The sequence below is a fragment of the Sitodiplosis mosellana genome, unplaced genomic scaffold (assembly GCF_009176505.1).
Source record: "Sitodiplosis mosellana isolate CC-2019 unplaced genomic scaffold, AAFC_SMos_1.0 Smas_scaffold_23, whole genome shotgun sequence".
Lineage (NCBI taxonomy): Eukaryota > Metazoa > Arthropoda > Insecta > Diptera > Cecidomyiidae > Sitodiplosis > Sitodiplosis mosellana.
This window is the reverse complement of record NW_022595265.1, coordinates 207197-234639: the sequence shown is the minus strand read 5'-3', so window position 1 is coordinate 234639 and position 27443 is coordinate 207197. Positions and strand designations below refer to the sequence as shown.

The following is a 27443-nucleotide window of genomic DNA, read 5'->3' as shown; positions in this document are numbered from 1 at the left end:
GGCAGTTGTCAATACTCAAAAATCGAAATTCCTTAAATTATGCCATGTTACGAATGTAAGGCAGCTTGTTATTAGGTTGTTTTTCAAAAAAAAAATCCACTCCATGAGATTCGATATTTTAAATCTCATTGATACCAAATCCAAAATGCGTGAAAGTATTACACTATGTTTGTGGGTTGAAAGGACAAAAAGATCTAGTGTTTGATTAAAATTTAATTTGCTTCCAATTAGCGTCCATCTGGAACATGAAAATCATTCACGTTGTTTCTCAGATTGTTCTTAGTGTTTCAACTGGTTTTTTTTAACATGTTGTATCAATCGGTGAATTTTCTAGTACTAATCAGATGATTCCATAGCATTTTCCACTTTCTGATTGCGAATAGCCCAGAACCAACGAAGAGTCAAGTAATAAACAAGTTCAACGATGCTCAATGCTGAAATGCCCATGAGCAAACCGAGCAAGCCGCCACAAATCGCTAGAAAATCTCCAACAGTATACATTACCACTCGCTTCACCGTTTCCACTTCCATGGTGGAAAAAAAGATAGCCACTCTAGTCTGCTGGATGCTAAAACGATTGATTTCTGGTCAATTTGATTTCATAATATGATTTTTTTATCGTGTGAAAATTAGATTCATAATATTACCCAGGCTCAGATCGGTTCGTTTGAATTCCACTGATTTTGTTTATGGCCACCGAATCGAATTTAACCCGGTCAAGTTGCGCATTGTATTCAATTGATGTGCATGCGGGTAAACAATTACATCCACCAGATGTGGTGTAAAAGCTTCGCCCAAAATAGAATCCATGGGCATATTCGCAGCAAGAGAGACTCGATACGTTGCATATTGGTGTATTTTTGTCCCCTATAAAAATGTATCACAAATATTTTCTTGAGTACAATTACAAACACCGTGTGGATAATATGGACATACTTGGCATAGCGAATTTCACGCAACCACATTCGGTTTTCGTGAAATTCGCTAAACATTCCGCTTCGCAGTTGTCTTGAGTATAGATATTGAAGAACCGTAGTTGACGCTCGTGTTGATAGAAACACTGACGTTGATACGGCTCATAGCCGCGTAGTCCATCTGATGTGATGGTTAATTTGGGAGTGATCGCAATTTGTGTATTTTCTGAGAGTGGCACGCGATAAGCATTCCACGGCACTGTTAGTTCTATGCCAGGTGGTGTTAAAATGACTCGAAACCCTTGATTAAAGCCAGTGCAGTTCATTGTAAAATCTCTTTCTCGAAATAGAAGAACAACGTCAAGAGCCACACGCTGGCCTGTATCTGTCACACGAACTGGGTATACCGCTTCGTTTGATTTAACTTCGTAACCATTTTCCAAACTCCATTGTGACGAATTCGGATTGTTTTTGACGGTAATCATTTCCGATGCCATTCTGAAAATACATTTAGTTACCGACACACTTTCGTTAAATTTTATTTGATCAAAACCTACGCGTCCGAGTATATCTCATAAGAGTTTGGTGCATTAAATGTGAAACAAAGACCGACTTCCGTTAGGACTGGTACAAAGTATTCAGAACAGTTAACCATTTTGCTTTGCCACAAGCACTTGGACAATGTTTCATCGAATTGAGGAGCTATGTATTTGATTATGTCGTAGATTGATTGATCCGAGTGGCCACTCGGGTGGCTGTACTCCTAAATTCATATGTGAAATTAAAATCATATGTTGAATCAACACGGAAAAAGGATGCGAATCATGATGAATTTGTCTACCTGAATGAACCGACTCCAATTTTTCATTCGGAAATCATAATAAAAATTTGGACAAACATGGGCCAGACTACTAAATAGAATTTGTCTGTGAAAACGGGAGGCACAGAAATTAGTGTTGATGAAAAAGTGTCCAAATAAGGCAAAAAATACTCATTATGGGATAATGTCGCCAGGGATTTGATTGCAGCATCCACGTCGAACTTTTGTTTGTTGGTTTTGATTTCGGGACAAATGGTGACAGTTGGAAATGGAATGGCTGAAATTTCACTCGAAGTAAACTGCATGCTCACTGGATTTTCGTCCCATTGAATCCAAATGTTTTGAATCATTGAGCCACATATCCATAACGATAAACCAACGAAAATCAACCACCAACATCGTTCACTCCAATGCAGCAATCGTTCACTGAGATATCGAACGCCATGGATGTTGCTGTTGTCACACAGTTCGAAGAAGAGTGTTTTGATCGGTTGAGCAAATCGAATTGTAATATTCTTGAGACACTTCAATTGAGTTATTTTGTTTGAATAATCAGATCTCAACCGTCGAATCGTCCAGAACCAATGAAGTGTGAAAAAGTAAACGAGTTCAATGATGCTTAAGGCTGACATGCCCAAGAATAATCCCAATAAACCACCGCAAATGGCCAAAAAATCAGAGAACGTATACGTTTCAACTCGTTTCACTATATCCACATCGGAGCTTTTGATCCAAACAGCCAGAATTGCCAGATGAACGCTGGAAAATAAAATCGCAAGCAATTATCAAATTGCACCAGCAAGGTATTTAATCATACAATTTACATTTGAATTCAATGTAACAAATAAGAAAATTATTCGCACATTTGGAATTAGTGGAGAAGGCATAGCGCCTAACACAAAATGCACTCATACAGTGTCGCTATCGTCAAACACATAATGAATCTAATCGAAACATACCCTTGACCTTTCGGTACTGTTGCAACAATGCCAAAATTGGATCGATCGATCTCTGCTTTGTATTCGATTGATGTGCATGCAGGCATACAATTGCATTTCTCACGAAACCTCTTACCACTCTCAACCGCTGCTAATTTCCTTCGAGCTGCCTGATAACAGTTAATGCTTGCCACGCCACATATTTTTGTATTAATGTCCCCTATGAAACATAATTGTGAAGCTATTTCGGAATGAAATTGATCATAATTGCATACTTGGCATAGAAAATTTCACGCATTCACACTCCATCTTGGTAAAATTCGCACGGCACTCCTCTTCGCAGTTTATCTGAGTGTATAATTTGAAGAAACGTAATCGACGCTCTAATTGATAGAAACAATCGCGTTGGTACGGCTCATATCTTCGTAGTCCATCTGATGTGGTGATCATTTTGGGTTTAATCATAATGCGGGTATCTTCAGAGATTGGAACTCGAAAAAAGTTTCGTGACATAGTCCACGTCTCGCCAGGTATGGTCAATGCCACTTTAAATCCTTGATAAGCATTACCAAAATATTCAAATTCTCGGTTGTAAATGAAGAAACTAATTAGAAATTTAGCAGGATCTCCCGAATATCCGCGATTTGGGTATTCAATTCCATAACCAAATAAGTTCTTATATCCTCCTTCTAAACTCCAATTTGATACATTTGGATTAGTGTTTACGATCATCATCCCAGGTGCCATTCTGGAAATGAAGTTTTTGTTAGCCATTTGATTTAGTAAGGATAAAAAATCAATGGAAAATTTTCGGTAATTTGAGCATGAAATTGATCGCCTCATTATGGTGACAAAAAAAAACTTTCGAATTTTAACCATTTCCATCCCGAAATGGCGGATTTTCGTCACGAAAAATAAGCCTGAAGTTGTCAAAAGTACATGTGTTCAAACAACTATGCCCTGCAAGCTCAATTGGTAAAAACCATTTTATATTGAAATCTTTTGACCAAATCCGCTATCCCAGCCCAATTTTCACGACAAACCCCTATTTGGGGTTTGTTCAGCGCACTAAAAGCTATGACACCAAATACTTACGGTGGATACCAGTAGAGATAATGTGAAAAAGGACCAAAACTATTAATTACTTCATAGGTAACGAACCCTTGAAATTCAATTTTTGATATCACTGATTTGCTAATTTTACATAATTTTCGACAAGAAATCGATTATTGATCAAAATATCTGGCAGCTTTATATGATTTTAACCGAAAAGAGCAAATTACGACCATGAGCTTCTGTTTCTCAGCTAAATCACTTCACTCAGCAAACAATTTCACTCAAATGTTGTTTTACTACCCCGAATTCGATTCTAAGAAGCAAACTATAAACAATAATCATACTCATCCGTATATATCTCATGCGAATTGAGAGCGTTGAGAGCGTAGCAAAGGCCTTCATCTGTCAAAACTGGAACAAGTAATTTTGAGCAGTCATTTTTGAAATTCCAGCGACAGCCAGCAGGAATGAAATATCCAAAATCTAAAGCAACATCTTTAATGGTGTCATAAATTGATTCATCGCTAAATTGTTCGGAGTATGTGACAAATTTCAACAAACGTGGATAGAGATGTGCAAACGCTTTCAATCCATTTACTCTGTAGCAAATACAAATTCGTCATTCAAATTTCTAACTCAACAATATGTGGCTTCTTACTCTGTTTGTGTTAATGGTGAATTAGCATGCAATGAATAAACCGCGTGCGTTACATTAAATTTTTTCTTCATTGATTTAATTTCAGGGCAAATGGTGACGGTAGGAAACGCAATGTTCACAGCTGACAGAGATTTATCAGCGAAGCTCAGGGTCATTGGGTGTTCATGCCATTGATTCCAGATGTTATGGATCATTAGTCCACACAAAACTAGTGAAACACCAACAGCAAGCATCCAATAGAACCTACGTTTGATATGTGGATAATTAATTTATAATAATCTTATAGCAGAGAAACCGCATTCCCTATACTTTTCACTCCAATGTAGTCGCTTGTTAAAATAACAAAGACCATGGATGTTGCTATTTTTACAGGTCCCGATAAAAAGTGACCGAACTCCACTGCCAATGGTGATGAGTAACTTTTTCTAATTTGAATGAAATACTTAGATCTCAGTAATGAATGGTCAAATGATTGAATTCGGGATTAATAAGATATTCAATGGTGTTGACATATACAAATGCGATAAAATTCATCGCAAAAGTAGATGTCAGCACCATTAAATATATGGTTTATCCCGGTTTGCGATGTCATTTAGAGGTTATCTTTTCTGTTTGTGGTAGTGAATATTCACGGTTGATACAAAAATGAGTAAATATTTTTTGAATATATAAAACAATACAAATATATTTGCAACTGGATCTTTCCCCTAGAAAACTATTAACTTACAATAGATTGAATTCGGCTTTGAATTCTCAATTTGACGCGTCTTATTTGCTCCATTGTTCAATTTTTTTTAGTCAGATCCAAATAAGATTTGCATCAAATTCCAAGCAGTGACTGTCGATGACTGAGTTCCAGGTTCTAGAGGTATTTTGAATAGTATAACAAATAAAACAATTAATCTAATTCAAACGATAAATTTTTTTTTCATTTTAAACAATTTCAATACATAACATGATTATAATCAGTGATTTTTTGTGATTGATTAGGAGTTCCAACGCTCCAGAATAATAATGCTTTGAAACAATGTATTCAGATGAAGGACTTTATTAGGTTTATTGAAAAATAAGTCATTGAAGGTCAAACGCGCAATCAAAGCAGAAAAACGTGTGAAAAATCAATGAAATTATTTTTAATGCCACTTTTCCATGCACAATTGTTTTCCAAACTTTTTGTATCATTGATTTCAATACATTGTATTTGATATTTCAATCTAATAAAAAGCAAATAAGCATAAGAATCCATCAACTCGATTGGACAATGACAATATTTTTGAATTTACGGCGCAATAATGATTCATCATTGATGAATCATCAGTAATATGGAAATATTGTCCAAACTCACGGAATTCCGAAGGAAATGATGGTCGATGCATGGAATATGAAAAAGTGAAAGCGAAAATAAATGAGCTCACTCTCAATTACAATACCCTGGAAGTTGATGAAAGTGAAAAGAACAGATGATGCCACGTGCCACATTTCTATCGTTTGGTAAGTGCGAGTCTTGATAAAACTGAATGATTGTGCCAGAATCTAATTGAACGTATGGCTTCATCATTAAACCGGTCACGCAATTTTCTGGTGGAGTTTGTTTCAAGTGTATTTTAAACAATTGGCCAGGTATGAGAAGTATGGGTCTCGGAAAATATATGAGAGTTTGGTTGTTGCTTTGCAGTACTCTTGGTTCATTCAAAATAACTGTTTCTTGTTCTCCCGGACTAGCAATACCATCATGGTATTGGTACATCATTCGCGGGAAAATAATCATTTTGACGATATTCAGAAATTCGATCAAAAACTAGAGCATACAATAAGATTGGGTCACTAGTTGATAATGTAGTGGTTTCGACGGGTTTTATCTGATACGGTGCTAAAGAGTAAGAATTTGAAATTGCTCGTTCACATAATAAGTACGTGTCTTTTCCGCTCGGAATATCGTCAGTACGATGGTCATTGTTGCAACTGAAGATTTCTGATTCGTTTTGTTTAGCTCGAATCAGTTCAGTGATGATGGCATATTCATCGTTCGAGAATAAAATTCTGTACTTTTTGATGAAAACACTCAAATCCTCCATATTGATTGAACCAATTCGGATGTCTTGGAACATATCACCGTATTTATCGCGAACAAGCTCTTTGGTCAAACTAGTTTGTTTGCTGTCTGCCAGAATCCAAACGATGAACGCTTCAAATAGCTGGAACTCTGTACACGACAACCATTTTAGCTTCAAAATACTTGCCATCACTTTGCGGTCACTCCGCAGAAAAGAGTTTGATTTTAGTACGGATTTTGTGTCCAGGCCGATCATTGACTCGCACGCTTTCTTCAGATCATCTTGTTTAAAGGACATCGACAATCCATAGATCCCACAAACGTTTTGAAAGTTGATGATTTTTTTTTGGAAATTCCACACAAATTGACATACATTTTTCGACATTGTAGTGATTTCCCAGGTTCATCACTGCAGCAACATTATTTATGGTTAATTTGACGCGACCAAGGTAGAAAAATTGTAAAAATTCCTTAAATGATTCGATCGATGCACCGTCGATGTACACTTCATCTATTTCCTTCCAAGAACCATTGAACTTCGTCCGAAAGACATTGCTAATGGTCATTAGAATAAATCGATGGACAGGAAGACGTTCGACATGACCATCAGTTGACTCGAATATAAAGTGCACATCGGTCAAATCAGAGCTCAAATACAGCTTTTCTATAAACGTTTGGAGAATATCGCTTTCGAAAACGTCTATCGTTGGTAACGGAAAATCATTGCCATCATTGGTTGAAATCGATCTGTTGAAAGAAATGACAACCATACAAGTAAAAACACCTTTGTAAAACCCATTTTTGATTTCATAAACGTTAGACAGAAATAGACAATATTCATTTTGAAATTCGAATATAAAAATCAATTCTTAAGTTTTTTTCATGAATACAGAATGATTCTCTAATTAGAAAAATTATTTATAAAAATTTTCAATTTTAATGAAAAGATATTTCAAAATCTATCTTACCACTTAGCGGGCAGATTTCTTTTAGAAAATAGCAATAAAATTGATCAATCAGTACAGATTCTGTAGAATGAAGTTTTTTCTACTTCTTTTTTCTCTTGAATTTAATGTTTAATTTTGTTTTTGTTGAGGTTTTTTCTCGTGTATTTTATTTAATTGAAAAATGCTTTACAATAAAGTGTATCATTTGTTTAAAACAAAGCATTTTTTCAATTTAATGTTTATGTTTCGAAATACAAGAATCGACTGATTTACAGAACAAATTCTGGCTTCTAGTTTACATGCTAAAAATAGCCATATCGTGAATCAGGTAATGAGATTTGGATCAAAGGTGAGGTATTTGTTCCAACAGTTGTCATTCTCGTTTTTTTTTTAATTCTTTCATAATGACAAAATTAGCATTTCAAAAGGGATTCAGCCATGTTTCCTACCTGTTGCATTTATGATTTTCTCAAATAATTATGCTCATCTAGGGGACCAATTGAGTTGTCAACAGAATGCATAGCAATAACTAAAAGATGTCATAAATTTCTCTAGAGCCTTTCAGTACCAATGTCTCAGTCAAATCTGTAAGAATTTTTATGATGCTATCAGTAACAAACTACCCAGACAAATGAAGGAAGGTAAAACGTTATCTCGTTTATGATGCCAAGTACTTTTTCGCATTTAGCTGCTGCTTGAGTGAAAGAAACTTTTATCATTTATGCACTTTGTAAGCAAAAGATTAATTTTATTTTTCGTTAGCAAACGATGGATCAAAGTAGAACTTTGAAAGTACATTCTCATGTTGAAAACGGAGTGTCGGAACAATTGACACATTATTTCGAATCGAATCGATTTGAAATTGATTATTGTCCTTCTACTTCACTTTTAATATCAAAATTGAATTTATTACCATCTCTATGAAAACTAAACGAATTTGAATTTCGATATTTCCAAAGATTGTGTTAAATTTTTGTAAAACACTGTTTCAAGTAGATTCTATTAACGGACATGCGAAACGAAAGAATGATTCATATCCGTTCTTTTGTGACCAAGATCATGTTGTACTGTGCCGCAATCGCTTCTTTACCTCGTGAAGAAGTTTTCGTGTCTCATATTATTTTGCTTTTGATTGCAAAAATTTTGAATTTTATGACTAAAATATGACTTAATCATACGTCATGGGAATTTTTCCATAGGAAATGACTGTGTAAACGTACTCAAATTGTCATCACAACACGCTAAAGTATTTCCAATGAATTTGTTCAGTGAACAATGTTCACTTTTAACGCAATCTCGTTATCTCTTATTGATTTTTTTTTGGTGACGGCACGCTGTTTATTGATATAAAAGGGCGTTTCAAATCAAATATTGTTTAACTGATTTTCAGTTTGTGTTTGGCAATAAAACAGAGAATAGTTTGTTTTCGTTGTCAGTTGTGTTTGATGAGTTTGGCAAGTGCGTTGAACGTTTGAAGGTTTTGTGTGTTTACTGCTATAGAAAACGTCATAGAAAAAAATCAGTTTTTAGTTTTACAAAAAACATAATCCTCTTTATTCAAGTCCAAAACAACTGAATTAATAAAATGGACTTCATACAAAAGTCCCTTTGTACTCTGGTCGTAATTTTGTGTGTAGCAAATATGTTAGTTTCGTGTCAACAAGTTTCACCCAACGCGATTGAGGGAATTTTTTTCAAACCATGGCAACTTTTTCGACCAGCAGTAATTCAGCCAGTGAAGTGTTTCGTATGTTCTTCGATGGATGATGGTCAGACTTGTGTACAAACAGTTAGTTATAACTTTCTATGTGAAAGTCCATCAGGAATGTGTTACACGAACATTGTTGATGGCAAAGTGACTAGAGGCTGTGTTGGTGATGCAACATTCCCCACGGAAAATTCAATTCGAAAATGTGCCGATGGCGTAAAATGTGAAGTGTGTAATCACAATTTTTGCAACCAGAAAGTCCTATTGGACACGTGCATCCAATGCAACAGTGCAGACAGTGGCAATGCATGCAAAGATAATCCAAGTTCAAACATGCAAGCCGTGTGTACGGTGGGTCAAAATTCAGTAATGGATCCATCGTCTGGTTGTTATTTGGGTATAACTGGCAGCATTTACCAGAGAGGCTGTGTTCAGGATCTAAAATCACGAGATAAGAATACGTGTGAGAGTCAATCGAAAGACTGTAAAGTTTGTTCGGCACCAAATTGCAATCGAAAAGCCGATTTCAGCATAAATTGTTTCGAATGCAGCGAAAAAACGGATGCGAATTGTGTCGAAGGTGAAAATTTGAAACAAGTTCCGTGTAATGAGTTTTCGGACACATGTGTGGTCGGCATCGATGGAGACGGATTTACACATCGTCGATGCATTCGCAACCATGGACTCGCTTTGGCCATGACATTTTCGAAATATCAAACATGCCATACAAATCTATGTAACAATCAAATATTCCCAGAAAATCGACTCAAGTGCTACCAATGTCAAGGGATTGGATGTGAAAATTTGAGCACAGTTTCAACACCAAAAGCATGCCCCAATTCATACAATGAAGTAGATAGATGCTTTACATACGCGGATAAAGGTATTTGATGCATTTTTTTCTAGTGTTTTCTCAAATAATTTTCGATCAAGGGCACAATGTGCACTGCACATAATACATCCGAAATGCACAACCTGAAAAGAATCGCATAGAATTATAAATTGCCCAAAAGTATCCATTTTTGGCGGGTAAAAAAACTCAAAAAGAAAAGATTGGTTAAAGAAAATTATTTTGTGTTGAATTTCTGAAAATTTCACCTGAAATTTGTCTTTATTTCTTTTATTTCATTTTAGACCGCACATTTTACCGTGGCTGCATGTCTGACTCTACCGAAGGAAAGGCGCTGTGCGAACAAAATATGTTGAATTGCAAAGTGTGTGACGGTTCTGGTTGTAATTCGGATACAAAAGTGGAATTCAACTCAGTTAGCTGCAATCGAAGCTACATCACGTTCACTTTTATTTCTACAATATTTTTGTTCCTTCGATCGATAGATTTATTTTAAATACTGAGAAGTACCTATGAATAGATGTTTAATTATTTGTTGAGTTTTTTTTCCGAAATTCAGTCATCGATTTTATTGTCAATAAACACATCAAAAAGCGATCAAGGAAACACAAAGAAAATGAAATTTAGTGTGTTTTTCGTTTAAATTGAAATCTGTTGGACGCACAAACGACAGCCATTATAAGGAAGACTTACGTGAATGTTTGCGTCAAATCGATTACTAAGGTAAATAGGTTTGCTATTTACTCGCCGAATGGATAGGTTTTTGCTATTTCTATGTTTATCTTCAGTTTTACTTATCTTAATAATTTCCCCGAATTTGGACTTTTCAAAATCCTGGCAGTGCTACCATTCAACAGTCGCTCTTTATGATTCGTTGCGCACCAAAATTGAAAGAAATGAAAGTTGGCACTCTTTTACGTGCAATGCCCTTCGATCGGAACGTTCTTGATCTCCGTGCGTTGAACAAGGAATGCGAAAAATTGCAACGCACGTGTAAGGTGGTGATTTATGTCGAAGAACCCATTTTCTTAGCTACAAAATGGAACTTCAATGTGACAAACTTGAATTTAATTGAATTAAAACGGAAATCATCGTATGAATGGAATTGATCGCGACGTAGCTTTTGACAGACTGTTCTGCTGTGTTCTTCATTAAAAAAGACTAAGAGTTATAAGTTTATAACTTGTATGAATACAATAGAGTTGAACAGCGTTTGATTAAGTACAGTAACACCTCTGCAGTGACAGATCCAATCATAAACTTCGTCCGTACAACAAGCAATTTCGTATGATACAGTCGACTGTTGACTTTCATAGCATAACGCACTTCATATCTTCCATATGGGATTTGATGAAAAATACGGTATTTCACAACGGCTACAAACGGTTAACATGTTAAAATTCAAACAAAATTTTATGAAATCTTTCGTGGGATTGATAATGATTAATCAAAGAGAGAGAGAGAGAGAGAGAGAGAGAGAGAGAGAGAGAGAGAGAAAGGGGAAGAAAGAAAGAGAGCGAGAGAAGAGACGGGAAGAAATGTCGGCATTTATAATAAACATTTCAATGCCCAAGCGAAAGAGTACGATGAGGTTCTATTATGACGATAAATTTCATCGTAGACTAGCGGCAAGCGCGTGTATGCAACACATCTCCGTTCTCACTGCTGCTATGTTAAACATAGTACGCGGCTCACGCACATTGATACATAACTGGTCATGATCATGTATCGGTGTGCGTGAACAGCATACTATGTTTAACATAGCAGCAGTGAGAACGGAGATGTGTTGCATACACGCGCTCGCCGCTAGTCTACGATGAAATTTATCGTCACGATAGAGTCTCATTGTACTCTTTCGCTTGGGTGACTTATACAGCGAAGCATTTGCAAATAGGAATATCAAAAGAAAGGAATCAAAGTGAATACAAACACAGATAACAAAATGATTGTATTTTAACGTGAACGTTATCAAAACATCACTGGTTGGTTCTACTCAATGTTACATACAGCTAAAAGCATAGCAGATTGTGTGCGTTCGACAAAATACAAAGCTCTGATGTCTGTTGTCTGGCAATGTGTATGAAACGCGACATTCAGCGCTCGCTCGCGTACGTGTGTGCATTTTACAATGTACACTATACAACGCAGAAGCTATGACATCATAGCATGTGAATCTACGTAGTACAGCAAACAGCGGGTCATAAGTACTGCTTTGTGTTTACAATGAATATTACATTATCAGGTTTTGAAACATTAGTATCAAATCGCTTTTTAGTTTTCAAAGAAAGTGAAATATGAATGGTTTGGAGCGAAAATGTAATAAAGAAAATTTGAGCGGAAAATTGTCAAATGAATTGTCAAGTTCACTATAGTTTACTTTACAGTTTACTATATAGCTATCCCTTTTCCGCTCATTCATCATTGACATTTTTCCGCTCAACTTTTCTGTATTACATTTTCGCTCCAAACCATTCATATCTCGACTGTGTGTAATCTATTTGATCGGAGCAATAAAGGGGACTGTGCCATACAAGAGAAGTATTCTCCTCCATGCGAGATTCCCCTCAAAATTGTCGAATCACACAGAGCGAACGTAAATATCTGACATTTAAAAAAAACGTCATGTGTTTCCATTTTTCACCGTCTATATTATTTACGAAGCCAGCCAAATGTCATCAGTCTTTATTGAGCTTGCTGCCAAAGTGGAACAAAAAATATTTTTCTGAAATATTTCATTTCGATTCACGTTTTTCAAACATAAGTCTTTAATTTTTTTATCTTCTTTTCTTAATTTACCTTAAATTCTTTCTAGTTTCCATAATGTCAAGTGCACGTCGTCAATCGAATTTAGAAAAAACCCAAAGTTCCACCGTGAAATTGAACGAAAAAGAGCATAAAATCAAATATCATTTGCCAATAAATCAAAAGCGAATCTCTGCGAATGTTTACAAAATGTCCAAAAACATTTCGGATGATTTAAAAAACAAAATAGGAAATCAAGTAGCTGGCCCCTCAAGCGCTGAGTCACCACCGTCAATCTTTAAATTGACTATTGACTGTTGTGATGAAATATTCGAATATTTGTCACTCGTCGACTTGAATTCACTGGGTCAAACATGTATGGCGATGCAAAAAGTGGGCGGTGAATATTATCGACGAAATTTCCAAGGGGCGGAGAAATTCCTTCAAGATGATGGTATCTACACGGTGTATGCAGATGATGTGACAAATAAACGGACTCGAACGTCAGTTTTTAACAGTGCCACCGAGTTTTTATCGTATTATTATGGAGAAAAGCAGCCACTTCGTTACATTGATTGGCACATTGATGAATTTACCGCAGTCAAGCATCTGTATTTCGTGTGCATTGGATTGGATAGTCAAAAAATGGAACATTTTCAATCGTTTTTTCCCACATTGGAAGTTTTACAAATAAGACAATGCATATTATGGCGGGATAATTTCTACGAAATACTGTTGGAACAATGCAAAAAGCTGAAGCGTCTCTATGTTCAGGATGATCTTGGGTATATAATCTACAATCGGGGAACTTGGCTTCTACAAAACTATCCAACGCTTGAACACATTGAATTGACACCACGTGGCGATGCTAAAATCAATGAATTACAACAATTTTTCGTGTTGAATCCACAGATACGAAGTTTTTGTACAACGTCCGATTGTTTATTTGCCAATCGAAATAGCCTAATGGAGGTCGATACAAAATTGAATTGGTTAGAAATTAAACATTTCATAGCAAATGCATTTCATATGCGTGCAGAAGAGTTCAATATGAATGCATTCTGCAACCTATTGAATCAATTGCATGACCGTGATTTCTATAAACGATTACATTTCTTCGTCCCTGATGTGAATGAACAATTTAGTGATCAATTGGTTTCGTTGCATGGACTTGAAAAGCTTACAATCGATAAATTTACTAATTGTTACAACTTGTTGCAGTTGAAGCATTTGAAAGAGTTGAACATATTTGGATATGCAAATGCTGGGAATTTCGAAATTTTGGCCAAAAGTCTCACGAATCTGGAACGGATTCTTATTCAAGAAGCCACTTACAATGATCTATTGCCTTTCGTTCGACATTCAGTCAATTTAAAACACATGAAAATTTTCGCAAAAGAAGCTAAACAATTCAAAGGGGAGACCATTAACCTGGGAAAATTGAATCGGGAACGGGAAAAGCTATTTGGAGCACGTAAATTGATCATTTACATTGAAGATAACGTCTTTTTAGCCACGAAACGAACAGCAAGATATGGAGATATCAACTTGAATATGATCGAAATGAGACGATCCAATTCAATCTGTTGGGACTATGATTATTCTACTATTAGAACATTTCATTGAATAATTTTTTTTTTTGAATAAATTTGATGCTTTGTCATTGCTAACAAATTGATAGTTGATTGAAAGCTATGAATAAATGAAGTATACGAAATAAAAAACAATGGTTTTTAGTACAAAATTTTATTAGTTCATAGAAAAAATCGTTTACAATTGATAATGCAATTTCAGGTTGATTCGGAGCAACTTCAAATGAATTTAAGCATTGAAAAAATTGGATTTGTCCGTCAATGGTCTATGTCTAGAGTTCTATTGTATGGATTTGAGAGTTTTATTAGTCGGATTTCAATTCACTGCCATTTGTAAACGTTCAACCGATAAACCAGTGACCAGTCCAGTGGCAGTGTTGTCATAACCCAATTTGGTATCTGGGTGGAATCGAATTTCGACATCCGGCCCAAGGCGAAGCAGCGGCTTGAGTGTATTAAAAGTGTAACTCGATGGTGGCACCACTTGCTGCAAACATATTTCGTACTTGATTCCAGGTTTGATGAGGATTGGTGATGGTAAGTCAACTTGATTTGTTCCATGGGTCACCAATGTTATTTCTCCATTGAAGAGAATTTCAGAAGACTTTTTCTTCTGAGGTTGATCATCGCGACATTTCTTTGTGATCGTTATTTTCGATATAGGAAAATTCGTAACGTAATAAGCCCACCTTTCCTTATTAAAGCGGTACACATTGGCAAATGAAATACCTTTCAACATTAATGACTTGTTAGATGAAAACGTTGTCGTCTCGATGTTTTTGATCACGAAGCTATCGTTTACTATGCGACTGAGACGTATGCTCTGATTATTGGATCCTTGGGCTGAAGCCTTTTTCACGAATTTTGTTGGTAGAAATTCGGATGAAGCGACCATTCGTATCATTTCAATTAAATCTTCTTTTTCAAATAATGTGGCATTGGGTGGAATAATATTAAAGAATTCAGCCTGAGTAAATGTATCAAATGGCATTTCGTAGAATGCTTGACCCAGTTGATCACGTACATTTTGCGGTTGATTGCAATCCAAATATTTCCGTTGACATACGGCTATAGCCCAAGCCATACACGCATTGAACAATTCTCTTTTTGAGCAGTTTAATGTGTCCAATTTCAAAATGTGACGAAGTACTTTTTGGTCACATTCTAAAAAGCCATCCGATTGAAGTACTGCTGAAGTTTCGGTTTTGAGAATCGCATTCCAATACTCTATTAGGTCGTTGCGCTTAAATGGAACGGCTAGTTCATAGGCCCACAATACTGTATCTGGGGTTATATATTGCATCAAAAATGTTGAACACACATCCAAACATGGACTTCGTATTTGTCGCCAAGATACATGACACTAGAAACATGTTCCAGTCTCAATGTTACATTGGTCGACTAAAAAAACTGTAAAAACTCCTTGAACGCTTCGAATGACACATCGACGATTTTAAATTCAGCTTTTTCTTCTAGTGAACCATAAAACATAGTGTAAAACACTGGACTGGCGGCAGCTAAGATTATTTTATGCACTGGCAATTTCATCGGCTGATCGCTGTCGGAGTCGAACACAAAATGGAAATCGGCCGTCTTTTCGTCCGAAAAAAATTGTTTTTTGGTGGTCAGTGCCGCAACATTGCTGGAGAATGTCGTCTTAATTCGCACCTTTGGCATTTGTGGAATCGCCTTCATTTTCACCACTTTCATTTCCGCCTGAGAATTTTCAGAGTCATTCCCGTTTGCTTGTTCATTTTCACTTTGGATTTCGTCAATGGCGTAGGGCAGAGTAGTTGCATTTGAAAAAATGACAAAAATACTGAACGAAAAAAGAAAGATAATGCTTAGATAAGAACCACAAATGGAAGTTCTTGTAAACTTCATATTCATTTTTCTTGACGAAAATCACTTCCGAATGCAAAAAAAAAGAATTTTATTTAAACATATTTTAGTGATGAGACTACTTTAGGATACGACCATTTATCGCTGCTTTAGAATGTAATGACTTTGAACGATTGTAAGTAAAATGATTTTAATTTTTACTTTTTATTTTATTTAATGTTCTAATGTTTTCCACTCGAGAGACAAAACATGACTAACAAAAAATGCAAGCTCGTTGAACTTAGGTAGACAGGTATTTTTGCACGGCTATCGGCTAATGATGCGAGAGAGTGACAGTTGCGCCTAATTACAAACGGTTGAAGGATAATCAAGAGCCTCATTAGCCATGCAAAAATATAGGCTTTATTTTCCGTTGCATCTGGCTCAACTAATCTACCCAAGATGAAATGTTGCTAAGTAAATTATTACTTTACTCGTCACATCTACATTTGACAAACATTTACAATTTGCGTGCAATGTGGTTTACCTGAATCGTGGTATGTGTGTTTTTCTTCACTGGAAATTTCCTTATGTTTTCGATAAATAAAAGTCACGAACGAAGTTTAGAAAAACTATTTGGTGAACAATTTTATTATTTTATTTCAGAAAAAAATGACATTTGATATAAAATTCATGGTTGATGTGGATTATTGAGATAATTTCATTTATTAGGTATGTAGCAACTCAGAAATAGGTGTGATATCAGGGCTTCTAGAGCCTCTAGAGTTCAAAAAACTATAGTGATATGATGATTTCTTGCAGCCGGTGATCCGATTAGACTAAATCACAATTCATCACCGTTTCCAAACGTTCAACCGATAAACCAGTGACCAGTCCAGTGGCAGTGTTTTCATAACCCAATTTGGTATCTGGGTGGAATCGAATTTCGACATCCGGCCCAAAGCGAAGCAGCGGCTTGAGTGTATTAAAAGTGTAACTCGATGGTGGCACCTCTTGCTGCAAACATATTTCATACTTGATCCCAGGTTTGATGAGGATTGGTGATGGTAAGTCAACTTGATTTGTTCCATGAGTCACCAATGTTATTTCCCCATTGAAGAGAATTTTAGGAGACTTTTTCTTTTGAGGTTGATCATCGTGACCTTTCGTTGTGATCGTTATTTTCGATATGGGAAACTTTACTACGAAATAAGTCCACTTTTCCTTATTAAAGTGGTACACATTGGCAAATGAAATACCTTTCAACATTAATGACTTGTTAGATGAAAATGTTGTCGTCTCGATGTTTTTGATCACGAAGCTATCGTTTACTATGCGACTGAGACGTATGCTCTGATTATTGGATCCTTGGGCTGAGGCCCATTTCACGAATTTTGTCGGTTGAAATTCCGATGAAGCGACCATTTGAATAATTTCCACCAAATCCTCATTTGCAAATAATGTGGCATTGGGCGGAACAAAATTAAAGAAATTGGCCTGAGAAATTAAAGCGAATGGCATTTCGTAGAATGCTTGACCCAGTTGATCACGTACATTTTGCGGTTGATCACCATCCAAACCTTTCTGTTGACATGCGGATTTTGCCCAAGCGATGCAAGCTTGGAACACGTCTGTGTTTGGACCACTTAATGGATCCAATTTCAAAATGTGACGAAGTACTTTTTGGTCACATTCCATGAAGCACCTTGATTGGACTACAGCTGAAATTTCGGATTTGGCAAGTGTGTTGCAAAATTCCATCAGGTCTTTACGCTTGAATAGAACAGCTACCTCATATGCCCAACACACGGTGTCTGCTGTCAAATTTTGCATCAAAAATGTTGAACACGCATCCGAACATTCGGTGATTTCGTATTTTTCGCCTAGATACATGACACCAGGGACATGTTCCATTGTCAATGTTACGTCGGCCAAATAGAAATATTGTAAAAACTCCTTGAATGCCCCGAACGATACATCGACAATTTCAACTTCGGTTTTTTCTTCTAGCGAACCATAAAACATAGTGTGAAACACTGGACTAGCAGCGGCTAAGATAATTTTATGGACTGGTAATTTCATCGGCCGATCGTTGTCGGAATCGAACACAAAATGAAAATTAGCCGAGTCTTCGTCCAAAAACAGTTTTTTGGTTGCTCGTGCCGCAGCATTGCTGGAGAATGATGTTGTGACAGTCGCATCCAACGGGACTGGGATAATCGTCTTCATTTTCTTCGCTGATCCGTTTCCGTATGTTATGACTTTTGAATGTGGCTATGATTAGACAATTCAAGTTGATTAGTTGCTGTACATTTACAATTGAAAGAACGTGACTACTGCTTTCGAGACTTACTAGATAGGTCACCTGAAAATTTGTGTTTGGGACAATTGGACAAATGAACAGATAACTTCTCGAACGCTGTGTACTACACGACAGGTGAACTAAAATGACATTGATGTACTTTGTTTGATTAGACTTTTAATTTGAAGTTGGTTCAAAGGAAATTAACATGAAGTTATTTGATAGGAACCGAAAATGGAAGTTCTTGTAAACTTTATATTCATTTTTCTTAACGAAAATCACTTCCAAATGCAAAAAGAATTGATTTTATTTAAACCTACTCCAGTAATGAGACTACCTTTAGTTTACGATTCGACTAATTATTTGCTGCTTTAGAATGTAATGACTTTGAACGATTGTAAGTAAAATGATTTTAATTTTTACTTTTTATTTTATTTAATGTTTTAGTGTTATTCACTCGAGAGACGAAACGTGACTAAAATAAAATGCAAGCTCGTTGAACTTAGGTAGACAGTTATTTTTGCACGGCTATCGGCTAATGATGCTAGAGAGTGACAGTTGCGCCTGATTAAAAACAGTTGAAGGATAATCAAGAGCCTCATTAGCCATGCAAAAATATAGGCTTTATTTTCCGTTGCATCTGGCTCAACTAATCCACCCAAGATGGAATGTTGCCGGGTAAATTATTACAGATATTTGCAATTTGCGTGCAATGGGGCTTACCTGAATCATGGTATGTGTGTTTTTTGGGGATTACAAGGATCATATACGTCGAATTCAACGAAAATCATTCTGAAAAGCATCAATGTTTAACCTTGTGTTTGAGGACTTTTTCATCCATGCCATCACAAAAAGTCATATGGTTAAGCGAAGAGAAACGAAGAACGTAGTTAACTCATACTATAGTTGCAAATAACAATTTTATTTTTCAAATCTAATGGTATTTCGAATCTATTTCAAATTGAGTACAAACATACAAACATTTTTTTGACGTGTCAGTTGCTCGCAGCTAACTCGTAGATTTGCTAAACGATTTCTGAGCTACGATTTGCAGCGATTCGTGTTCAGAATTTTATGCGCTTGTTCGAGTCTACATAGAAATTATGCGAATCGTTTCTGTGTCACGATGACAAATAAGCCCATCTCCATGAAGCAAGTATTGTGTTGGAAAAAAGCTACTTATCTTATATCTTGGCGAATGTTGTTGTGTCACGTTGAACTTCCACCAAACTCTATCAAAACAATTTCATTTTGTTCTAATGAATCGAAAACGAATTTGTTCCAAACATTCGTTTTTGGATGGCTGAGCAGCTGAGCTTTTCGTGTGCAGCGGATGTATCTCAGTATATCGACCACGCAGGTCAGTGCATGAATTGCTGAACACAGTTTATGTGTGTAGTTGATGTGGCTTTGCATCGCAACGCACGCCAATTATACACTGACTTCCGTTGTCGATATGCTGAGATACATCCGCTGCACACGAAAAGCTAATCTGCTCAGCCATTCAAAAACGATTTGTTCATAAGCTATACAAATTAAAACGATAAAATATGTTTAAGATTAACCATATTTTATGCGGTTTTAAAACGATTGAAATTTCATTCACTGAAGAACCAAGTCAATATATGGCAATATATTCACAGACGATTTTTTTTAAATTTAAACTAGTTAGTTATCTGAACGAGACTTCAAATCCAGTTCATTTCCCCGGCTGGAAGTGCATTCCATTGGAATTGATTGTCCGTTACCAACTTCACATCCAACTGTCATTTACACTTCTTATATCAATGCAATAGAACGTCATTTCCATTATTGTTGTGAAACTTATCTGTTCTGCGTCATTAAAAAAAAAACATTGAATTCAGTGGAAAAAAAATCATTTTTCAATCAAATAAGTGACAATTGTTACTCTTATCATTGTTTCCTTGCAAATTTCATTTCAGATTGTTGAAAAAAAGAAACAAAATTTTTAATCGGAGCCCAAAAAAAATTCTTGTACAAAAATGTTTCTCCAGTCAAAAATAAAATACAAACCTCCAGTGCAATCGTTAAATATATTGTGGAAAAAGGAATCCAATTCTGATTTGTTCATTGATATTTTCTCAGAAAAAGCATATAAAATATCGTTGGATCAAGTTGAGCAGCAGATTAAAACTGAAAAAGAGCGCGGCACCTGGAATGTGAATAACAATGAAGGTTCATCCTATAACCGTGAAATTGGTAAAGAAGAATATTCCAAAAACAACTACATAGTTGCAATGCGAAGTTTTAATACTGCTCTAAAATATTCGGAAAATGGTTCTAAAGAAGAAGCACTAGCCTATGCGAATCGATCGGCGTGTTTTCTACGCTTGGGTATGCCCGAAGAATGTCTAGCTGACATCATTTTGGCAAAGAAGTCAGAATACCCAGAGCATTTAATGCCCAAGCTTGATGAACGTTCAAAACAATGCATCAGTTTGTTGAAAAGTGAACAATTCAAAAAAGAGCGATTCACATTATTTGAGCCAAAATTAGATTTTAATGAGCATGAAGAATTTGCGGGCGTGGCAAATTGTTTGGAACAACGTATAAACGATACATTTGGCCTATAGTGGTATGGACAGAGTAAATGAAAGACTGTGTTGTTAGGTTGACTCCATAAATAAGAATGAATGTTTATTCAGCATATGGTAACTCGTAACCTACGTATGTTGTTTATGTTACGCTACGTTGTGAATGTTGTTCATATGTATTTATATGCATTACACCTCCTTTCTTTAGGAGAATAGATTTACAATTGTCAAACTAAATTAAACGGGTAGCTAAGCCGTTGTGAGCCTTAAATTTTAGATTGCACTTATTCTACATATTGCTCCCTTTTTTTAAAGATTGTAAATCTATTCGTCAACTTTTTTTTCTGTTTCTATTTTTCTTTTGATTTTATTTGATTTTGTTTATTTTTTTTTCTTTCTTTTGTTACGTTTCCATTTATATTTTCCATTTTTTTTTGTTTTCAATTAAATCTATTCAAAATAAGTTTCAAAGTGTTTTCAATAACAAGGTAAAATGATAAAAGATAAAAGATACAAGAATAAAATTGATTTTAAGAGAAAGTAAAATGAATTAATAATTATATTCTTATTTGATTTTTATGAACTGTTTTTCTTGTTTTCATACTATCTTCTAAAATGAAATTTGGCTCCTCTATGTCAATGACGACATATGGACCTTGATTTACGTTTTTATGCTTATCGTACGGTAATGATTCGACGTATACCTTATCTCCTATACTTAAACTTACGTCTCTATGTTTTGCGTCATAAAAGTGTTTGTTTGTTTCTTTCGACTTAACTAGTAGCTTATGCGCTTCACGATGCGCTATTTCTAACCTATACTTAGCTTCATTTACGTAGTTATCGAAATTATAGACCGGAGAAACTTCTTTGGTTAGTTCCGACGGTACATTTGGTTCTCTGTTAAAAACTAACTGATAAGGAGAAAACTTATTTCTAAAACTACTGTGGGGGGATGTATTGTAACAAAAAGTGAAGTATTTTAAGTATTCTTCCCATTGAACTGTGTTTAAGATATATGATCTAAAATATTGATTAAAAAATCTGTGATTTCTCTCTATGGATCCAACAGATTCATGACGATACGGAACGGTGAAGTTATGTGTGATATTGAGCATTTTGCATAGCTCTTCGTTAATTTTATTTTTGTATTCCGTTCCGCAGTCAGTTCTAATTTCGCGCACTAATCCGTAAACAAGAATGAAGTCTTCAAATATAGCTTTCGCTACTGTTTTTGCTTCTTTATTTTCGATTGCTTTTGTCACTAAAAATTTTGAAAAATCGCATATTATTGTGACCGCGTATTTATTGCCGTTTTCCGACATGTGTAACGGACCAATTGTATCGATGATGACAACATCAAAAATGGATTGTGGCGTCGGTGTGATTTTCATGGGCGTTTTTATTTTCAGTTTTGATTTAGATAAATGACACTGTTCACATGCCCTGACAAATTTAGCTATGTCTCTGTTCATGCCCCTCCAGTAGTATTTCATTCTTAACTTTTCATACATTTTCTTCATGCCAATGTGACCACCAAAAATACGATCATTGTGAAATTGTTTCATCAGCTCATGTTTCGTATTCACATCTGTTATAACCTCTGCAGCAGGTATAACAGCAATTTGCAATGAATTTAAATATTTTTCGCCCGCTTCTTTAAAGTCAATCATGTTGACATTTTGTAGTACGATATCGTTTTTTGGCCATTGAATTGTCGTTATTTTCATTTTCGACAGCTCTGTTTCAAGAGCAGAAAGAATTATCTCATACGAGAATCTTTCATCAGAAACAGTCTCAAATTCGAGCTCAAGGAGACATTTATGTTTCATATGTGCACTGACAATTAATTTATTTATTTTTTCGTCGACGTAACTTTGAATGCGGGGAATTTTCTTGTCTATCGCGCGATCAAGTTGCTCATATATTTTGGTTTTATGGGTGGCTGGCACATTGTTATTTTTGTCAATATTTGCTTCACTGGCTTTTTGCTTTTTGGACATTGATCGAGTTGTAACGAGAACTTTTACATCAACAGCGTTTTCTTTCAGCTCGTTGATGGAAATGCGGCTCAGAGCATCCGCCACTACATTTTCTTTACCTTTTATATGGTGCACCTCAAAATTGAATTCTTCTAATTCGAGGCAATGTCAAAAAACTAATGATGCAGATAGTTAAATTGATGTGTTTTGGTCCTACGAGTCCTAATTTGACAATTGAAAAGAATGTACAAACACGAAATATGGAGGAAAAATGTGAAATTTTGCTATAATTTCTTATTTTTTTTACAGCAGTACATGAACAGAAAAAAAATTTCCATTCAGCTAACCAATTGTAGCCCGTAAGGTATCAAATGAAAGCTAGTTCAATTCCCTACATTACTTTAGGAACCGATATGTGGATTTTGTGAAAAATATTTGATTTTTTGGGGAGGTTTTTGTATTTTTTGGGGAGTCTTTTGTATTTTTTTGGGGAGGTTTTTGTATTTTTTGGGGAGGTTTTTGTAATTTTTTGGGGAGGTTTTTGTTTTTTTTTTGGGAGGTTTTTGTATTTTTTGGGGAGGTTTTGGTTTTTTTTTGGTGTTTTTTGGGAAGGATTTTGTGGAAAACATTCGATTTTTTGGGGAGGTTTTCGTATTTTTTTGGGGAGGTTTTTGTATTTTTGGGGAGGTTTTGGTATTTTTTGGGGAGGTTTTAGTAATTTTTGGGGAGGTTTCTGTTTCACCCTCACATCATCACAACACAAGATTTGAAAATTGGTCAAACAATTTTGGTTGAACCACCATTTTCAATTTTTCGAACGGATGAAATACATAGTTTTGTGCGCAATCGTTGTTCACATTGCTTGCGTGATTACCGAAATTTCATCACATGCAAAAAATGCATTTGCGGAATTTTTTGTAACAAAGATTGCATGGAAGCATCCTTTCATAAGTTCCTATGCTTCACTCATATTTCTAATCCATCGAATCACCTGACATTTGAACTGGTTATAAAAACAATTTGCAAAGCAAATACCATATTTCCCGATGTTGATTTCTTCATGGAGACGGTGGAACACTTTTTAGATAGCCAACACATCGATACTCTAAATGCAGGACAAAAAGATTTCTTTTCAATATTTCGGCTCGTTCACAATCATGATAAATTGTCTAAATCGCAATTGAAAACGATTCCACCAACCACGGCTTTGACATTTGCAACTTTCATGCAGTTTCCCGAATTTAATAAGAAATTCGTAACAACAAAACATCTTCGTTTTCTGCAACACCTGATTTTACATCTTTTCCATATAGCTGAGCATCATCTAAAATTGTTTCAGCGGAAATCGAAAGATGATGGTAAAGTTTCATTTTCCGATTTTGAGATGTATGCGTTGGGAATGTATCCATTTGCATGTAATATCAGTCATTCCTGCGTACCAAATGTCTCTTATTATGGCAATGGCGCTAGTCTTGTATGCAAGGTAATTCGGCCCATCAGGAAAGGCGATCAGATTTTCATATCATATCGGTAAGATATTGAACGTTTACGTATAGTGAACTATGAACATTCTTTTCTACACAATTTTCAATTAAAAAATATTTCCAATCTTTTCCAGTCTTGGTGTGCCTACGTTCGAGAAAGTTCCGATTTCTGCTATGGAAAAGCAATGCCGAACTGAATATCATTTCAAATGCGAGTGCATTATTTGTTCGACTGATTTTTTTCTGCCAACAAAATATGAAATCAACTTTACAAATACCAAACTTTATAAGGACATAATGGAGGCCAACTCAATGACTATTCAAGCATTCCGAAAGTTACCGCGTGAAAAATTAAAATATTACGAGGAATGTGCGATCAAATTTTTAGAAAGATACGATCGCTTTCACCCGATCAACGAAACGATTGAAGTATGGAGAATTTTAATAACCATATGGCTGCTGTTTACGACGCGTTTTCATTGAACATAATTCAGCAGCATTAATATTATCACTCTTTATTCTTTTTTCAATGGATTTGTTTTTTTTTTCGTACATTAAGAGGGTAATGGTGAGGGGAAAACCTCTGAGAAAACCCCATAATACGTTATATATAATTGATTAGTTACTATAGTTTTTTTTAGCAGTCCCTATAATTTTTTTTTTCCATTTTGGGACCAATATGTGACATTATCTTTTGAATTCCTTATTACAATATTGTCTATGGAATGGCTAAAATATATTCATTCTATCTATTTTTACATGATAAATTTTTTGGATTTTTCTTGTATTTTACAACCTACTGGATTTTTCCATATAAATTGAAGTTATGGTTCAGTATTTTATGCTTATGAAAAATTACAATTCCGTTGTGTGAATATGTTCTTTTCTTTTTAAATGTGTGACTTGAAATCAGCTGCAGTCGACCGTTGAACATGGCATTTATTTCAATAGCAATCATTCTGTCGGTCAATAATATGCCAGCTGTATGGCTGGAGTGGCAAATCATTAGAATTTCTCGTAATTGTATGAGTGTTTCCAAGCTTGAGCATTTATTGTAACACGGGATTTGATTTGGTTATATTTTATTTTATAAGCGGGCATTGATGTATTGAATTTGATTTGTTTAGTGCATTTAAGTCTTTGTATTTAATGTTATCAGAAAAAAATTCTAACAATATCTTAAATAAAATGAATAATGAAAAATTTCAACTTGAATCATCAGATGTATTTTCGCTTCTTTTGTATGTGTTATCACTTGTTGACTTCGTCGCAGAATCTTTATCAATATGAATGAATGATTCATTGAAACTCGCCTCTTTACATTAGTATTTATCAAGTCGTGGAAATGAGCAAGTTTTGTATTCGTTCATTCTTCTTTTGTGTGGGACTTATCGCCTTTTAAGTGATAGCCGCATCGATTTCGCTGCAAATACTCTATAATTTGTAAATGAATCTCAGGCTAATTTATAATCAACGAATAATTCGAACATAATACTTTAGCAAAATAATTTTAAAGAAACTATCACCGATTTTCTACGCTTGATTTTGCATTCAGTTGGCAGAGTTCAATTTTGGAATTACTTCACATAATATTTATAATCCAATCTTCAAAGCATTTTTTCCATTTAGTGTGTGAAAAAGTTCTCAAAATAATCAAATTTAATGGTATTTTGAATTGCGTTTATGCAAACGTAACCGCAAGTATATGCACAGAGAGTGATATGCCTTGTTTGCCATCGTGGTTTATTTTGTCGTGGTTTTAATAGCAAGAGTGAGGAATTAGTGTCTGTACAAAAAAAAAGTTTGGGTCTTTAAAACTTTATCAAGACAATTTCTTCTTAAGATTTTCACGTTTCTTCAAGTTGATGAGTTTTTTGATGCAAATCATTTCTGTTTGATTTGTTACCCCTTTAAATAGTCATACTTACATGCTTATTCTCAATACAAAGTCCAATAATTATCGGATAACAATTTTTTTGTTTTTTTTTTCTTAGATTCAGTTGATGCAATAAATAACAAAGCCGTACTTCGGAAATTAGTCAAAATGAGTGGCATTGCTGTAGCTCATGCAAATCGGGCACCAAATGTGGATGAAAGCAAAAACAAACAGTCAACTTGTGATTACAGACAAAATCCTCGTTTATTTAAGCTGACCCTCGAATGTTTCGACGAAATCTTTGAGTATCTATCGTCACGGGATATGCTTGCCATAGGTCAAACCTGTAAGACAATGCAACAAGTAGTCGGTGAATATGTCAAAGCAAATTACATTGTAGCTGCAAAATACGGTGAATTCCTCGATGGATTAATATCGGTCAATCATCTTTATTTGGAAAACACTTATTTAAATCCATTTACAATCTATTCCATCAGAAACATTCTCAACAAAATGGAAATCGTCGAAATTCGCTACTGCGTCAGGCAATTCGATTTTTATGACACTTTTCTGAAATATTGTGTAAGTGACTATGCATAGAGAATGGTTTTCATGGATTCAGAGAGCTACCCGTCGAAAATTGGCTGACCAGACATTATCCGATGCTCTGTCACTTGGAATGGATCCCACGAAATGAAACTAAATTGACTGATACAAGGCAGGTACGAAATTCTTGAGGTTTTGTTGCGGATCAAAAGTGCAATTCACTTGGATGTATTGGAAGTGAAAGTTGGACATAAATTTGAACATCAAATAAGTCCAACTGCGCAGATGGTATTCAACGTAATAAATCTACTGTACGAACGAGGATTCTATAAGCGTTTGCACTTGCACATTCAGAATATTACGAAAGATTGTAGCGATGGATTGATTTCGTTGAAAGGGCTTGAGAAACTGTGTATTCGGGATATATGTCGATGTTTTACTTTGCCGTTGGTGACCAATTTGAAGGAATTAACCATTATGAGCACAACTACTATGATTAATATGGCCATTTTGGCCGAAGGATTGGTGAACATTGAACGACTTCACCTCCATAAAACAAGTTACAATGATATTTTACCCTTTATACAACAATCAACCAA

At 35.4% G+C, this 27443-nt stretch overlaps 7 protein-coding genes across 12 annotated transcripts; 3 read left to right on the top strand and 4 right to left on the bottom strand.

The window, feature by feature from the left end:
• Positions 1 to 142: 142 nt before the first annotated feature.
• On the bottom strand, positions 143 to 1566 carry LOC129568830 (pickpocket protein 28-like). Its single transcript, XM_055447144.1, has 4 exons — positions 1472 to 1566; positions 937 to 1412; positions 648 to 867; positions 143 to 568 (listed from the first exon to the last, which is right to left on the bottom strand). Exons 2-4 carry the CDS (start codon positions 1409 to 1411, stop codon positions 337 to 339), a joined length of 927 nt encoding a protein of 308 aa, XP_055303119.1. The 5' UTR covers position 1412; positions 1472 to 1566; the 3' UTR covers positions 143 to 336.
• Positions 1567 to 1778: 212 nt separating this feature from the next.
• On the bottom strand, positions 1779 to 3419 carry LOC129568825 (pickpocket protein 28-like). The gene is made up of 3 exons (XM_055447136.1): positions 2948 to 3419; positions 2694 to 2892; positions 1779 to 2493 (listed from the first exon to the last, which is right to left on the bottom strand). The coding sequence occupies exons 1-3, from the start codon at positions 3417 to 3419 to the stop codon at positions 1779 to 1781; spliced, it is 1386 nt and encodes a 461-aa protein (XP_055303111.1).
• Positions 3420 to 4053: 634 nt separating this feature from the next.
• Positions 4054 to 5242, bottom strand: LOC129568824 (uncharacterized). The gene is made up of 3 exons (XM_055447135.1): positions 5114 to 5242; positions 4387 to 4811; positions 4054 to 4327 (listed from the first exon to the last, which is right to left on the bottom strand). Exons 2-3 carry the CDS (start codon positions 4617 to 4619, stop codon positions 4054 to 4056), a joined length of 507 nt encoding a protein of 168 aa, XP_055303110.1. The 5' UTR covers positions 4620 to 4811; positions 5114 to 5242.
• Positions 5243 to 8878: 3636 nt separating this feature from the next.
• Positions 8879 to 10462, top strand: LOC129568814 (urokinase plasminogen activator surface receptor-like). The gene is made up of 2 exons (XM_055447118.1): positions 8879 to 9977; positions 10229 to 10462. The coding sequence occupies exons 1-2, from the start codon at positions 8972 to 8974 to the stop codon at positions 10438 to 10440; spliced, it is 1218 nt and encodes a 405-aa protein (XP_055303093.1). The 5' UTR covers positions 8879 to 8971; the 3' UTR covers positions 10441 to 10462.
• A 1520-nt stretch (positions 10463 to 11982) lies between these two features.
• Positions 11983 to 14395, top strand: LOC129568812 (uncharacterized). 2 transcript variants are annotated; one of them, XM_055447115.1, is made up of 2 exons: positions 11983 to 12186; positions 12757 to 14395. In XM_055447115.1, the coding sequence occupies exons 1-2, from the start codon at positions 12168 to 12170 to the stop codon at positions 14310 to 14312; spliced, it is 1575 nt and encodes a 524-aa protein (XP_055303090.1). In that variant the 5' UTR covers positions 11983 to 12167; the 3' UTR covers positions 14313 to 14395. The 2 variants fall into 2 exon arrangements, with proteins under 2 accessions (XP_055303090.1, XP_055303089.1); XM_055447114.1 differs by lacking the exon at positions 11983 to 12186 and adding an exon at positions 12282 to 12537.
• Positions 14396 to 16933: 2538 nt separating this feature from the next.
• LOC129568823 (kelch-like protein 41a) lies at positions 16934 to 18328 on the bottom strand. The gene has a single exon (XM_055447134.1). It carries the CDS (start codon positions 18326 to 18328, stop codon positions 16934 to 16936), a length of 1395 nt encoding a protein of 464 aa, XP_055303109.1.
• Positions 18329 to 20073: 1745 nt separating this feature from the next.
• LOC129568817 (N-lysine methyltransferase SMYD2-A-like) lies at positions 20074 to 27417 on the top strand. Of its 5 annotated transcripts, none has more exons than XM_055447126.1 (3): positions 20076 to 20621; positions 26417 to 26710; positions 26796 to 27410. In XM_055447126.1, the coding sequence occupies exons 1-3, from the start codon at positions 20405 to 20407 to the stop codon at positions 26870 to 26872; spliced, it is 588 nt and encodes a 195-aa protein (XP_055303101.1). In that variant the 5' UTR covers positions 20076 to 20404; the 3' UTR covers positions 26873 to 27410. The 5 variants fall into 5 exon arrangements, 4 of the variants coding, with proteins under 4 accessions (XP_055303099.1, XP_055303101.1, XP_055303098.1 ...); XM_055447123.1 differs by lacking the exons at positions 26417 to 26710; positions 26796 to 27410 and adding exons at positions 24252 to 24468; positions 24557 to 25637 and having other exon boundaries at positions 20173 to 20621; XM_055447124.1 differs by having other exon boundaries at positions 20074 to 20621; positions 26417 to 27411.
• The last annotated feature ends 26 nt before the right edge of the window (positions 27418 to 27443 follow it).